Below are 16,332 nucleotides of genomic sequence, written 5' to 3'. Positions count from 1 at the left end.
AAGTTGGCAATGACGAGAGTGCTTATTATTGACAGCGTCGACAAAAAATTTTAAGAAAGGAAGAAGTACAAGTTGCATAAATATGAAATACAAAAAATTAAAAATTAAAGATGACGCCGATCTAAATTTTAAAAAAAATAAGGCTTTTTAATTAAAATTCATTTTTAATTTTTAAGCGATTCGTCCAAATCGCTAAAAAAAATTATTCTTTCTTATTGTTATTTAGTTAAAAACAAACAGAAAGAAAAAGAAAGAATATTATTTTTGGAAACGTTTGATTTTTTCTTTTAAACAAATTGTCATTCCAAAATATAATTTGAAATAATCTTCTATTGCTATTGACATAGTTTATTAATCAAGTTTTTCCAACAATGGTGGCTAAATTTTTTATATCGTGCCACAATAATTGACAATATTAGCTCCTTATATTGCTGTAAAGACGTTACTTGACTTTGCCAAAAATGTGTTATTAAAACATCTTTCTTATTATGCAAAATGTAATTTTTTAAACCAAAAATATAAGTAAACCTGAAACTGAAAGTAAATAATCACATAATTTTCACTTTGTTGATTTGATCTTATTTGTAAAGGTAGTACATAATTGGAAATGAATGAATCAGGCTTTTTCCTCGCTGCAGAAATTGTTTTTTATTAAAAAAAATTGACTCTACCAGTTTCGGTCACGGTCTGCGACCCTATTTTATAAATTTATAAGCAAGAAAAAAAATCATGATAATTGAAAAACAAAATTTAAAAAAAGTACATAATTGTATATTTATTAAAATACATTAAGTAAATTAATAGGCTTTAAATTTTCAGTGATATATGAATGATATTTTAATCAATGAAATAGCAATTAAATTGAAGGCACCGAATTTCCACCTAAAAATGCTTCATGTGTGTGGCAATTCCCGAAATTCTCGCCGCGCCCTCCTTTGGCTTGGCTTTATGTGTGTCCAACGTGGTGTTGGGGCGCGTGCAATTATTAACCGGAAGTATTATACAAAGGCGTTTTAATAACGATTGGGACGAACCACCAGACGTCATAAATTATTTCGCATGCAAATTAATCGCGATGCCTTTTCGCTTCGCGGCGGCCGCGCGGCGCTTCTCTCGCTCTCAGCTTGCTCAACCACATATACTTCCATATTAATTTATGTATACAAACTCTCTTTGCATCAATTTGTATATACAAACTTCATCGCATATGCAAATCGAGCGAGTGTGTACTGCGGGTGGCTGCTTATGCGGTCGTGCGCAGCGTCGTGATGACACAACCGCATAGACAGACCGTGTCCGTGAAAGTCAATTAAAATGTGTCACGTCAACTATAAATTCCGATAACTACTGCAATATCGTAATAAAAACTATCACATTTCTGGAATATTATGCGCTGTAAAAGAAATAGTTTCTGTTACTTGAACACTCTATTACAATAATTCTCAAGAAAATATTATTGCAAGAATCATCTGGAGAGAGAAAACAGACACTTGCAAAATTTACCCAACTGTTTTTTTTGTCTTTGCTGCTTATATGCATCCTTAATCATCAAATCAAATTTTAAGATGCAATAATGTTGAAATTGAATATAACAAAAACCAAAAGTATAGAAACTGCTAAAACAATTTGTTTTTGAAAAATGTCGAATAAATATTTTTATTTCTCTTAATATATTTTGTAGTTGAAAGTTTCTGTGACACATAATTGTAAAATTTTGAATTTAAAATCATGAATATAATAACAATTGACTATTCAGTTAATTAATTGGTGAAAAACTAGATATCTGAAAACCACTAAAGGCTATTTTTAATCCCGATTTGAGGTTGATAAATACTAACTGAAGAAATATACATTTTTTTTTCATTTTCACAAAAAGAAGTTTGCTTATTAAATTTTATTTCTGTTTGTTGACAAGCCTGAGAGTGCACTCTAATATTTCAGCCCTTGTTTTACTCAAATCGTGGTGACTCACTGCACGCTTTATGGCCTTGGCAAGCGGAGCACATGTGCTCCAAATTCAAATCTCCTTCCTAAGTAGCTTCTTCTCCACTCTCTCTCAAGATCAGATTTAACTCTTTTTTCACGAAAACGCCCTCTTGAGAGCTTCCTTAATTTCTTTCGACGGAATACGTGAACGGGCCAAAGAGCGGTTTGCAGATTTTTTACCAGCAAAAACTTCCATGTTCTCCAGCACACTGCGAGCGCAAGCTTTTCTGATCAGCATCACGATAATTAAAGTGCATTGAGTATAATGAGCGGCATGACGAAGGCAATAAAGAAAAATTGCATCATGTTTTTTTATAATATGTTGTACGTAGTTTGCACAGTTGATATTTTTTCTTAATATAAAGATCATAATTACATTTACGTCGATTTACGTCAACAAATTGCACAATTTAATTCACAAAAATTAACAAAGACATTGCAGGCATCTGAAAAATTAAATTGATGTTTCAATTTTGCCGAAAAATTCAATAAAAATTTTAAAGCCAAGCTATTCTTATATATTTTTTAATTCTATTGGGTTTGCTTTTTAGTGAAATTTTAGTTATATTTTAAGTGGGCACATTTAAAGAATAAATTCTTATGAAAAAATTCTCATTGGAGCAATGTAAATGTCCGAAATACTGATTTTTCAACTGAATCAAATTTTTTCAATGGAAATTACTTTTTACATAAATAAATTTAAAAAAAAAACACGCATTTTGCCTAATTTTCAGCTGATGAGACTCATTAATTATTATAAATTATTAATATTCTATCATTGATATAATTATTTTAATCTGTCGTTTTTGTTCTTTCACGCTCGAACATTTTTACATGATTCATTCTTTTTTTAAATCAATAAAAATATTTGCACTTCTTGCTTTTTGGGCAAACAATCAAGCCGCTTGTTTGCTCTTATGCCGCGCTTATACTTTTACGATAGCCTGCATATGATATTAACATTCGCCAACCCGATCCTTGACGTGCGGGGTCGGATTACAAAATTTATATTACACCCAGTGGCACGGACGGACGGTCATCTTCCAGCAAGAGATATAATTATTTGACGGAGCACACGCAGGCAGTCGAGAGCCGCGAGCGAACACCAGTGCTGATTGTTGAGCCTCCGCGTTTTGTTGACTCTTCTACATGACGCCAGTATAGAGCAGAGCTTCGCACGCAACCCTTTTAATCAAACTTTTTAACAGTTAGAAAAAGTTTTACATAAATTCCTACCCGTTCAATATGAAATGTGCAAAAATCCTAGAAAGGAGGAAGATAAATTTTGGTTCTACCAGCTTCGGTGTGCCAAGAAATTACTGGAAAGTACTAAAATAATAAATGTTTTTCCCTATAAGAAAAAAAAATTATTTTTAGAATAAATTAATTAAATGTTGTTTTATGTTGTACATAATAAGGTTTATTTGTTTTACAGGAAAAAATGAATTTTTAATTTAATTAACAAGGAGAATTTCCACATTTTTTTATTTCTTACAATGAGCAAATTTTATTAATTTTTTGTAAATAATTTTGATTTTTGATTAATTAAATTTTAATCAAGTTCTCAATTTCAGTTTTGATTTCAAAATATTATTTAAAAAGATTATAATAAAATTCGTTTATCCATACCATTTACTGCAATAAAATAAAGAAACTAATAAGTTTGTCATCTTGATTTGGAGGGCCATGATCATGATGTAATTTCGATTTATGATCAAAAGTGATTTACGCCGGCGGCGTATATTATACGTTAGACCTTGGCAGTGCCCCGAAGTTATATAGGGATGCGATACAGGAAAGGGCGTATGCTCGCTCATGAAACACTGACAAACTTGGGTGCCCGCCCGCCCGCCAGCCGCACCATCCACTCTATCACGCTAATTAACTCGGCTACCACGCTGCTGCTATGCCTTTAATGCACTCTCGGTGATCCACCAAACACACACGCGTCTTCCACAAATTCCATCAGGCAACGATGTTGAAAATGAAAAAAAGAAAAATCCTAAAATTAAAAGACGCTTTTACTTTTTTATTTAATTAAAATTATAATGTTTTATTAGGACTTGTCTTTCAAATTTTGATTTTTTTTTTATCCACGGCAAGAGCTTTATGAGCAACTAATGTTTTGAATTTTAAATTATTATTCCCGAGACATATGTCTCAATCTAAATGTTGGCAAATCCTGGCAGAGTCAATTTGCATGCGTAATCGGCTACGGACGGAGGTGGGTGATTTTTCACACTTGCACCTAATTGGTGACTCGACGCGACTAATTGGCACGGAATTTATGCGCGCAGAAAATGTTGATGAATAGTCTTTGTGTGGGAGACCTGTCTCTCGAGATGAATAGAGATTTAGATTTTTAGAATTGCTCAAAAGATTAATCGGAATCAACCTCTTGAATTGAAAAGGATAATTTTAAAGATAACTTCTCCTTTTTTAAATGCTTTTGCTCTCAAATAAACACTCGAGTACTCCACTTACTTGTTGAGATAAGAGAGGTTATCTCTTAGTTCTTAAATATTTTTTCCATGTTCAGTGCCATATTCAACCATGAAGCAAGTAAGTTCGCAATTCTTTACCAAATATAAAACTGCCGAGGAAATTAATTTGGGCCTAAAATAACTTATGTGAGATAAAATTCTTAAAAATAAACGTTTTGAAAAACATTAAGGCTGGTTATATTTTGTGCAGGGTAAAGTTGGACTGGGCTAAAAGTGAGGCTTTTGGATATTTTTTTGCAATTTTTAGTTTCTTTTCTGTTTTTTTTTTTTTTTTTTTTTTTTTTTATCATCAGAGAACTTTGAGCCTTTTTCATGAAACACTTGCAAATTTATTTTATTTAATATTTTTAGAAATTTGACTGTTAATTTAATCATTAAATAATTTAAGGGCTGTCAACATTGGATATCAAGAAGTTTAAAAGTAATCAAATTATGAATTATATAGACTGGTAAATAGTCCTTTTTGAGTAATTCTGTGCAGATTGTGTTACTGCCATCAAAAATGATTGCAAAAATTTGAGATTCAAGACGAATACAAATGTTTTGCTTAAATTTGCCAGGGACTTCCTCTATTATTAAATTTCGAGTCTTAAAGTCGTTTTATTTTGATTAAAAAATCGCCAGCCTTTTGCTTTTTGAGCTCAACTTATAAATAATCTTAATAATTAATTAAGTAATTATTAATAATTCTTGCATTTTGTTTTAAATTTTAACATATTTCCACTGTTGATTATAATCAAAACAACAATTGTAACTAAAACCACTTGAATTTTGTCACTTTGTTGAGATGGGCGCTCTCGTGACCCCAACCAACTCTGACCTTTCTGATATCACAACTTTCTATACGCATCAGCGGCCGTGATTGATACGCACTCCCTAAATTGCCCAATCGACTCAAACACCTGAGCTAGAAGTAAAAAGGCGCCTTCTTTACTACACAATAGTGTTGGCCGCGAGGCCGCTTGTTATTTTTTACGATTCCTCCCCTTCGCGCCGCCTAATGTACCTGCGTGAAAGCCCCCGAGAGGTTTCAGAGAAAATATTCCTCCTTTCGCCCGTTATCTGCTGCGAGAGCACCACGCGTTGTTTACATTCAGCTCACAGAATCGGTGGATATTCGAAAAATAAAACGCGAGCTCGGCGCCCGAAAACAGCGTCGTCGCGAGTTGTGAAGACGAAGAAGGTTTTTTATTTCGAGTGGGAGTGTTTCGAGTGTCGCTGGTCGCTATCGCTCATATTCCGCGCTGATAATGTGGTCACTGCTGTTGGGGTGACCAGCGAATCGCCGCAGTTCCGTGTGAGTTGCGACGCCGTTGACGAGCAACATGCTCAAGTTTTGCACCGCGACCGCGGCCAGAAGCAGAAGTTTTGAGGTAGAAGATTTTTGCACTTGACTTCCTTGTCTATTAATTTTTTTTTTTTTAATTTCAACACTGACAATTTTTAAATTGACCAAAACAATTCTTATAATACTCACAAAAAGTCTAAAATTGAGGTCTTCAAGAGGAAAAGACTGAAGTGCAGAATTTTTTTTGCAATTTCTCTTAAAAAAATCTTGGTCTTTTTCCAAGCATGTGTGAAATTAACGATTCTAAGTTGAAAAATTAGTAAATAAAAATTTACTTTAAACAAATGCGATGAAATTAAACTTGGAGCTAAAAAGATTAAGCAAAACCAACTGCCTGAAGTGGTTTAGCGTTAATTAACTTATTAAGGACTCCTTGTTGTCAAATCAAATTTTTAACATACAACAATAGTGGTTATAAATTCCATGTTTTACCCAATAATTGCCAGTAATGGCTCATAATTATTGTCATTTGACTTCGCCAATAAATAGTTTATACACAATTCCAAACATAGCAAAATATTAATATTAAATTTTTAGTCAAAATAATTTTATTTAAATAGTTTGAATTTTCGTTTTAATGATCAAAATATTATGAGTTAAGACATAAATATGCAATTGATTTATTATATGTTTCGAATGAGGAAAAATGATTATGATATTGAAATACTCGATGAAGACTTTAGCTTATAAAATGTAGTTATTAATAACAGAGGCAACTGCTGCTAATATTTACAGTAAAATTCAATATTAATCAATTACATATAATTGAGAGAATAAGAATATTTATAAAAATTTAACAAATCATAGCATGAAATTCAATTAAATAAATATATAATAAAATATCATATAAAAATGATTAAACTACAAATATTATTTTCGTAGTAAAGTTAAAATACATTATTAAATTAAATTATTAATATAATTTCAATGATTTTAATGTTAACATTTTTTTCTCTAGCAAGCCACTCTGATCTTTTAGTCAGACCGTTTATCATTTTCCTTTGCTCGCATGCGGGCCCAGGTGTGTCCTAAGGTCTCGCCGCATCACATGCCGCCTCGCTGATTTGTATTCTGGAAAGTCTTCTTTTAACAGTTCGCGTGACATTGTATTCGAATACTTAAATTTCGATGCCAATTTTTTCGGCGCAGAGGCCAATAAATGGTCTATTAAGATTACATTGATGACGTTGTTGCGTTTTTAAGAAACTCTCAAGTTTATTCGGTTTATTCAAAATTATAGTAATCGCAATGATGTGAAAATTCACAATAATATTTGCATTCAATTGAAATAAATATTCAACAAAGACTGAAACTTTTTTGGAAAAATATTTTCTGTCGCAATGAGGAAGCGCGTGAGTGCCGGTTTGAAAAATTTCCATTGCGGCCGCGGTCCCTGCTGCGTTATCGGCGCGAAAAACGCGCCTGGAATGCACAATAACAGGCGACCTACCTACAATGCGTGTGATATTTAATTTTATATTTTCCTCTTTCTAAACCAACGATTGTCTCTGCGACAGGTGAATCCCGGCAGCAAGGCCGCCGACGAGTCGATCCGCGAGGGCGAAATCATCACCTCGATCAATGGCCACTCGACCCAAGGACTGCCCAACAGCGAGGCGCACTCTTTGATGAGGGCCAACGGGGACACCCTCACGCTCACCCTCTCGCCGTAAGTCTGCACTCTTTTTTCACCCCTCGGAATCGATATAAGACGGATAGTATTAGAGTCGAGACGCGGCGCGCTGACATTAAAACCGTTTGCCCAGCACACTAGAAATGCCAACTCGTCTCGCATGTGCATACAGATCGATATCAACTCACGTAGAAACTACGAACGCGCCCATCTTCGCCCCACGTGGTCTTTATAGTAAATTCACATAGCAGTAAATTTGAAAATCGTTCACGATGAAATATAGTTTTTTACAATGAGGTAAATCATGTAAATTGGCAAAAATAAATAAAAATAAAAAATGGGTCATTTTTTGCTGAAAATGAATATAAATTGATGAAATTACTCGCATTTTGACCGCTTTTTTCATCGAAGTCGATATTGAACTTTCTAAAATTTGAAATCTTGAAATAAATTTTATACCTCTAAAGAGCACTAATTAAAAATCAACAAGAATAAAAAAATCTCAGTTATAAAACTTATAAAAAAGGTCTCTCCATTATTTCACACTTATCTCCAATTCTCTCGTTTTTTTTTTAATTTTTTTTTTTATCATAATTTATAACTTCAATTTTAAGAATTATTTTTATTAATCATGTTTTTGTTCGGCAAGTTTTTTCAAAATAAGTTTTGCACATTTTTTAACTTGGAAGAAACTGCATTAGTAAAAATGTTTATCTCTTAAAAGTTCAAAATTGGCAAAAATCGCAATAATTTCTCATCCCTTAACTTTAGCCTAAGAAAATCAGATGGTCATAAATCTTAAGATTTCAAACAATAACCTCGGACAGCAAAGATCAGGTCTTACGACTTGTAATTCAAGTCAAATCCGAGTTTGTAATATACCGAATCAATTTATTCACATTTTTCCCAACCTGCGTTTTCCAAAAGCTCTATTTTAATCAGTAAATGATATCTGTGAAGCTTATATTTTTTTTTTTTTTTTTTTATTATAAATAAAGGTCATCACATCCAATAAGGGCTCAAATGCAACAATGAAAATTAATTTTAATTGTTTTTGGGCCACTTTGAAACGGTACCATCAGACTGGTACCTCTTCTGATTGGCTAACAACAATGCAAAAAATTCATTGTTGCATCAGGCCCCTATTTTGACCTATCTTTACTCAAACATTGCCAAAATTTTTGCTAATGGTGGTGCTTATTTTTCCATCAATTCAATATTTTCCTCTCAGCAATTATATCACTCAAAATTTGGAATTTTTTGTTTCATAATTCGTAAAAAATGAACAAAAATCATTTTAATAATTATTAATTATGTTATCTTCTTTTCAAGATTATTGGATGCAAAATTAATTTCATACCACATTATTTTGATATAAAATTGTGCACAAATATTGTATTCGACCCTCAAAACGTCAGCGCCAATACGAATCTCGCGCATCAATTTGTTTGGTCAATCGTGATTGACACTTGTTTTTCGTCACCGGGAAGGGAACTAATTAATTAGAGCGCCAGAGGGTGTGGGTGGATGGCCCGGGGCAATATGTTTCGGGCGATAACGCGAGATAGCGCGGGGGGCGCGCCGTCGTCGCTCGCCCCCGATCGATGGGTGTCCTCCTAGACGGCGCCAACCAGACTATGATCGTCGTCGATTTTACAGGGACCCTTCCAAGAGGCGGCTGCACAACCTCGCCGGCACCAAGAGCAGCTCGTCCGCCGAACAGAGTGAGTACTTTTCTCTTAAGCTTTTGACAAGATCAGTTTATTTGCTTATTTATTTGTTTTTATTCGCACCCGAGGCAAAACAAAAAAGAGCTCGACGCTTTTTATTCGCCTTTGTATTATTTATTATGCACGATGTGATGTTGTTTTTTTTTGCCAACAGATGCTCTGGCTTTTTATTTTATTATCTCTGCGTATTATATGGTCCATTGAGTGTCATAATGGTAGTGTTTGTGTGTGTGTGGCCTGCACGCTTTATGTGCATGCATCTAAATCTCCTGACTTTTGCCGGCTGCTCTTTCTTTTTAGCGAAATTTCTTCCGTCCTAGTATACAAACATAATGAATGAGCCTAAAAGTCGTGAGTCGGCATAATTTAAAATGAAGCTTTTTGTCCAGCCTAAAATATGGAGTGATAATTCTTTTTTTTTTATCACCGTCCTTTTTAATATTATATCAAAATGAGGAGTAAACAGAAATGGCTTTTTTCTGGTTGCAGCTGAAAAACAAATCGTGAAAAGTGAGGATTTGGAATCAAAAGAAATCGCCATAGAATCTAGTCAAGGTAAGAAATTGTTTCGTTTTGTCATTCTTATTTTTAGCAGTTTTTAAATTTTGGGTGCATTTTAAAGAATGAAATTATCAAATCTATAATCACTCAAAAATTGATTAAAATCAAGGCCATTAAAGGAATCTTAGGAATCATCTAGATCTCAACGCTCAATTGAATTATAAATGTTAAGTGATAAATGAATCTGATCCACTCTGGATAAATATAAATATTATATAACAATGTAAACAATTAATAAGTAATTAATTAATAAGTTGCTTGCATCTTGTATAATGAAATTAAAAAAAAAAATATTTAGTAAAAGTTTAAAACTGTTGAACTATTGCAAATATTAAATATTTATTAAAACAGTAATAAATATAATAATAAAATGTTGATTTAAATTACAATAAAATATAGTTATTAAAACTTAATTAAATTGCAATTTTTTTACAAAAATAAGAAATTATGTTGGAATTCAATTAATATTTATTTAATCTAATACAATTAGTACAATATTTTAATTTTATTTTTGGAGGATTTTTCTTTTATTCTGGCCTTACAACAAGTTCTAATTTTAAAAGCCTTTAGATTATTATAGAGTTAATCCAGTTAATCTTTTCCTTAATTTTGTTTTAATAGACGCACTGCATATTTTAATTTTATCGCTGTTGTTTATTTTTCCAATTGATACAATCATATTGATGAAATTAATAACTTACGTCTTACATAGAAATAAAGCCAATTTTAAATCTACTATAGAATTTGAATTTTTAGGAATGAGTGGAGTTTGGTTAATTTTGTGATATTTAGAATTTTTCAAATCAATTTAAACTTTACGCGGAACAATTTAGTTTCAAGAAGTGTTTATTGGGTTCTTTATGATCTTCATTGTAATTTTAAAGTGTTTAGGGGCTCAAAGGTTGAATCTTGTTTTTTATTTGCAAATGAATGAAAGTAAATCAATTTTTTACTATTAAAACAAAATTTATAAATATAAAAAGGTTCTTTTAATCTCAACTCGAGAACGCTCTCTTGGTGTATCAGAATCGCGTTCGGCACGTTTTGCGACTTTGAAAGAGACCAAAAGTTCCAACAATCTTCTGGCCTTTGTCTTGTTTTGCTCTTCCGTGCACCTCGTTCCGGTGCGGGGGAAAATAATCGTCGCAGGCCGCACAAATCAAAAGACGACGTCCGTCCGGCGTTCTCCATTTTTTACATCTCTCGGGATAATTGTGCTGGCGTTACGCGCGGAGCGAGAACAATAGATAGGAGCGGCCCCGCAATCATTATTCCTCCTTCTTTGCATCCTCCGAGGAGAGTTAGTCGCGCGGCTCGAGGCGAGCGGAAAGTGTTATCCTCGAAATGGGCCTGAAAAAGTCGCCGAATTTGATTTGCTGGCCGTGCAAGGTTTTCCAAAACAAGTTTCCAGCACCGCCGTCCAGGGAGGCGCGCTACAGCAGCCTGGCCCTCCACCAGGCCACCCTCGCCACCCTCCCCTACCAGCCGCCGTGCAAAAAGGTCAAGATGAAGAGCAGGCGAAGGGAAAAGTATCGACAGGGTGAGCCAAATATATAAAATTAAAATTAAATTGAGAATGCATAAAAAATAATCCGAAATAATCCTGATGTGAAGAAAAAATATGGGAAAAAGGAAATTGTTGAAATTTTTAAACAGATAGTCAGAATTTTTGCAAATATTTTACTTTAATAAAAGGCGTTACTTTTGATTGCGTCCAAAATAATAATAACTGCATTGCAAATCACAAGGGCTAATGAATAATTCAAGTTTTAATTACAAAGGGCGTTTCTACTTTCATGAAAAACTCATATATGCCCACGTAGTGCTTATTAATCGGTTGATTTTTCGCATAGTGAACGCTCAATAATTTTTTTTAGACATTGCACAACTTTGAATTATAGCTCAGCAATTTTAGTTTTTTTAATTTATGCTTTGAAGGAAAAAATTATCCTTTGCTTAATTTTGGGGGGGAAGTTTGACAGCAAAATTGTTAGGCGTTGATTTTCAAATAAATTACAGTTCACAATTTTTATTTTTATATCAATATGTATAAATTTAAGTGAACATTAATTTATCCGAGACATTTTTTAAAATAATCATTTTGCGGTGGATTGGAAGTTTTACCCAAATCTTTGCTGTTCATGGTACCTTTTTGTACAACAATTGGTTAAATATATCAATTTTTGTCAGCAAATTGAACTAATTGTGAAGAACATCAATATTATTTAATAAATCATTGAATAAATTTATAATATTTAATGCAATGATAATTTTTAAACTTTATTTGCAAAAAATTCCTGCAAATTAGCTATTTATTAAAAAATATTATAAATTTTTTTATTCACTTTATATTGATCGATTTCAAACATTAATATGATTTTTCTAGTGCAAATCAAACATTCTAAAAAAAAAAAAAAAATTGATTCTTGTTTAATGTATTGTGGCAACTTTTTAGAATTGAATGTTTTTTATTTCGGTAAACCGACGCAGAACAAATCGCGGCAGTTAACGCTTTTTCCGCCAAAACAGTGTCCACCGCACTCCGGAACTACATTCTGATTTTTGTCCCCTGCCCCTCGCTGGTGCATTTTTATGAATGTAATTTTGCCCAGATAGTTTTGGTGGACGCGATTTTGTTCGCCCGGTGCAACAGGAAGGAGTGACGGGCGGTGCGTTTTTGTTGTATTATAATATCGCGCTCACAAACGTACATAAAGTAAAGAGATTCATGATGTGCACCATTGCGTATCACCATTCGGGCCGCGCAATAAATAGCAAGCGCACCTCCCTGCATTCCCACGTCACACCCTTTCCAGAGGGGGCCGACCTGCGATTCAATTCGATCGCGCTGATTAATTATTATGGCAGTGATCTAACCGGTTGTTTTTTTTTTAATGAGAATGAAAAGAATTTCACATGGGACAAATGATGAATAAAGTAAGGTAAAAATATTTTTATTTTGCATCAAACAAAAGTTATCTAGTTCGTCTAAAATTATTCATTAAATTAAATTAAATAATATAAATCTGACACTATTTTATTCATGATTGCATCTTAAAAATTTTTACAGTAACATCATTTGAAAAATAACGGACTTGTAAACAATGCTTTAAGTCTTAAGGAAAAATTAATTGAATTTTGTAATGTGATCGTTTTTTTTTTTACTTTTTACTTACAAGTCAAGAGGACTGAATTTTTCTCTAGCCCTAAGTTTGCTCTTTTTATCCCAATTTGAAGCTGGAAAACTTCCATTATTAACTATTATTACAGAAATTACGCGCTTTAAAACAATGCTTCTAGTCCTAATTGTTAAGAATAAATAAAAAATACCTACTCTTTAATTAATTATTAAATTTTTGAGATAAAAGTACAAACAAATTTATTTTAAGAATTCAAAACACAAAAATTTAAAAATTATCATTATTGATTGAAAATTTTTCCTTTAATAATCTAGTTTTATTTTAAATACAAATTTAAAATAAAAATTAAATTTATATTATAATCGTTTTTCATTATTTAATTTTTTATATTTTTGCAAATTGTTCTTAAAGAAATTTTAATTGATCTATTTTTAACCTTTCATTGTACTTTTTGTTGTTGCAAATTTTGGAGTTTCAAAGTTCACCGTTTGTTTATCACCAGCATAAAAAAAATTGCACTCGCTTATGATACATTTTACAGTCGCGATGACTTTTAAGTTGCTATCGAGATAATTTTGGCCACATGACCCGCAGAGGTCAGCTGATTCTTTGCACGACGCGCTGAGGGATTACGCCCATAACGCCGTTCTTTTTCTATATTCTTTCTTCGCCCATGTGGCTGTCAAAGTTGGTCAATAGAAAAGTTTTGTCAGGATTTACTCGAGCCGGTTCCGATTTCAGACGCACGCCTTCCGCTATCTTTTATTTGCGGCTTTTTATAGGTGGTTTTGACAATAGATCGATACTCCAAGGGTATTTAGATATGATTTTAATTGTAAAATCACTTATTTTGTAATCGTGCCCTAATTACATTTGCGGGAATCAGATAAATAGAGATGTTTTAGCTGCAAATATGAATTTTTATACGCTTTTTAGCAATATTGCTTTCTAGTAATGGAATGGAATTCAAATTTTGCTACAAAAGTTAGCAAAAAAATTATAAAAAATTAACATTAATTTGTATATTTCAATAGACACCGGCAATAACTTTTTCCATTCAAATGAAACTCAAAATTATTATATTTTTCCAATTCCATCATTCCAAATAAATTGAAAATTATGAAAAATACCGCAACAGTAAATAAGAAGCACTGCAAAATTCCACCTGGCGAAACAATTCCGTCGGCTAAATTCACACGTGGACAGATTTCTCCGCGGCTGAATCGTGCGTCGACAATTTGAAAATAATTGCGATAACGACTTAATAACCGCCGCGCATTCAATGGCATTCGCGATTTCACCGTCACCGTTCGTTCCCATTCGAAACTGATCACACACGTCATCAAATAATAAATTTATATATTATAATTTCTGCAAGAAAGGAATGAGCTCATTGATTGCGAGCGTGTTATTCGAGCGGTGATCGCATTCGTGTATGTATTTGTTATGACCCTATTATTTCATTAGGCGGCACTACTCGCGGTGGGTGCATGGAGGGGTTCGCAGCTTCCGCTCGCGCGCATCTCCCGTCAGTGCGACTTTGCATTCGGTGTGCGCTGCTGTGTGTGTTTTGTAGAGGAAGGATTTCGTTGTCCGTGCGCCAGATAGCAAGTCAATTGGGAAACTGGCCTGGCTCGCGTGTTTGTGACTGCGCGCTGGCATTTCGCTGACAGTCCGTTTCAGCTGCTTTTTGCGCCGGCCGTGATTGTTCGCCAGGTAAAGCTCTTTCGATATTAATTTTACAGCTGATTTCATCCTTAGTTATTTGATTCAATCAAATTTCTCGGATGTTCAGAGTTCTGAAATTTAATAGCTGACGATAATTTTCTTTGACTCTTTTTATGACATTCCAGTGTTTACTTTGGTCAAATGGTATAAATTTTGTTGCATTTTCACAGTTTTTATATAATTATTTAATTGGAGTTTGTCATTAATTTGTATATTTGCATCATTAGATGGTAACAATGGAACTTAAAATTATTATTGAATAATTCAAAATGAATTAAAATATTTTGTTAATATTTGTTCAAAATAGTGAAACAATCATGGGCGTGTTTTTTTTTTCAGTTACTCAAAATATATTGAAACCCTGAATTTAATTGATGAAAGGGAATTTTGATTTCTGTATATCTGAATTTACACACATTTTAATACATAGTAGAAAGAGGGCTGTTTTTACGTTCAATGACTCAAGGTTTGCGCATCACAACAATCAGAGCAGATTTGGACTATTGCCAAGCGTTTCGATTGGATAAATAAGTTTTTGAGCCCAAACAACAATCACTTCTGTTACATTGACGTGAAAGATATTTAAAACTTCAATTATTATATTTAAAAGTTCCAGATCTTCCTTTAAATATTTTCTTGTCTTTGTTGATCTGTGCAAGTTTGATTAGTTTGAATTGAAAGGAAAAGTGGCCCCTCGAGTAGACGTTCATGAAGTGAAAACCGAGCTAATTCTCGTTTTTTTAGTTTGATTATTTATTTTTGTTTTGATTTCAAGTCGAAAAATCTCACAAATGGAAATTCAAAATTTTTAACGCTTACATGTTAACATTTTTTTATTAGATAATTATATTAATATTTAAATTTTGATTGCTCAACTTTTATTTTGTCTTCACTGAAATTTCAGTATATAATAGTAAAGTGAGAACTAACAAACGCAACCTGCCCAACACCATTGTATGACAGGTTGCCTATGTGAATGCACCCAAATATCAGATTTTCGCTAATTTACGCTGTATTAAATTGCAACCAAGGTAATTTTAAAACAAGCATCTCGAAAGGCTTTCTTAAAACGTTTCAAATGCTTTAAAAAACTGGGTCACTCCTTTAAAAAAGTGACTATTATACTTCCGCTTTTTATCATCTTATCACAAACAAATATTTGAGCCAAGCAAACAATCTCATAGCGCTTTTAGTTTTTTCTTTGATGTGTCATGTAAGAGACCGCGCTACTTTTTAATTGCTCTCGAATGACTGGAATTTCCAATCTATATGTTTCAGCCGTTCAACAGCAACAAGCGAGTGCCAGCAAGAGCAAAAATCAACCGGCCGCGAGCCACGAATCGTCCAAAAGTGAGTAAAGAAAGAGTGACGAATATTCGTCGTTATTATAGTTGCACATTTTTGGTTTTGGAGTTTTGAAGGAATGGTGTGTGCTTTGTAGTTGATAGTTATCCTGAATGCTTCTTCAAAAACACTCACCAACAAAATGTGTAAATTTCAACAGCTAGACAAACTATTTTCCAGAAAATAATTGAAAATATCCTTTTGGGTCGCAATGTTTCAAAGAACGTATTATTTTCAATATTATCATTGGGGGTGTTTGAGGGCATTAAAACAAATTAAATGTAGGTACATAAAACATTTCAGACGATAATTAAAAATTTATATTAATAATTATAAAAATTACACCTTTATTATATAA

At 33.0% G+C, this 16,332-nt stretch overlaps 1 protein-coding gene across 4 annotated transcripts in view; it reads left to right on the top strand.

The window, feature by feature from the left end:
- The window catches only part of LOC132204758 (uncharacterized), a 47,907-nt gene that overhangs the window by 894 nt on the left and 30,681 nt on the right, over positions 1-16,332 (top strand). For all 4 annotated transcript variants that reach the window (XM_059633503.1, XM_059633501.1, XM_059633502.1 and 1 more), the window contains exons 2-5: positions 7,356-7,507; positions 9,131-9,195; positions 9,691-9,756; positions 15,909-15,980. In XM_059633503.1, the coding sequence (XP_059489486.1) occupies positions 7,356-7,507; positions 9,131-9,195; positions 9,691-9,756; positions 15,909-15,980 (355 nt within the window). The remainder of the gene's footprint in view (positions 1-7,355; positions 7,508-9,130; positions 9,196-9,690; positions 9,757-15,908; positions 15,981-16,332) is intronic.

The sequence above is a fragment of the Neocloeon triangulifer genome, unplaced genomic scaffold (assembly GCF_031216515.1).
Source record: "Neocloeon triangulifer isolate White Clay Creek 2 clone unplaced genomic scaffold, ASM3121651v1 ptg000022l, whole genome shotgun sequence".
NCBI classification, from domain to species: Eukaryota; Metazoa; Arthropoda; class Insecta; order Ephemeroptera; family Baetidae; genus Neocloeon; species Neocloeon triangulifer.
The sequence above is the reverse complement of the archived record's forward strand: the minus strand, read 5'-3'. Positions and strand labels throughout refer to the sequence as shown.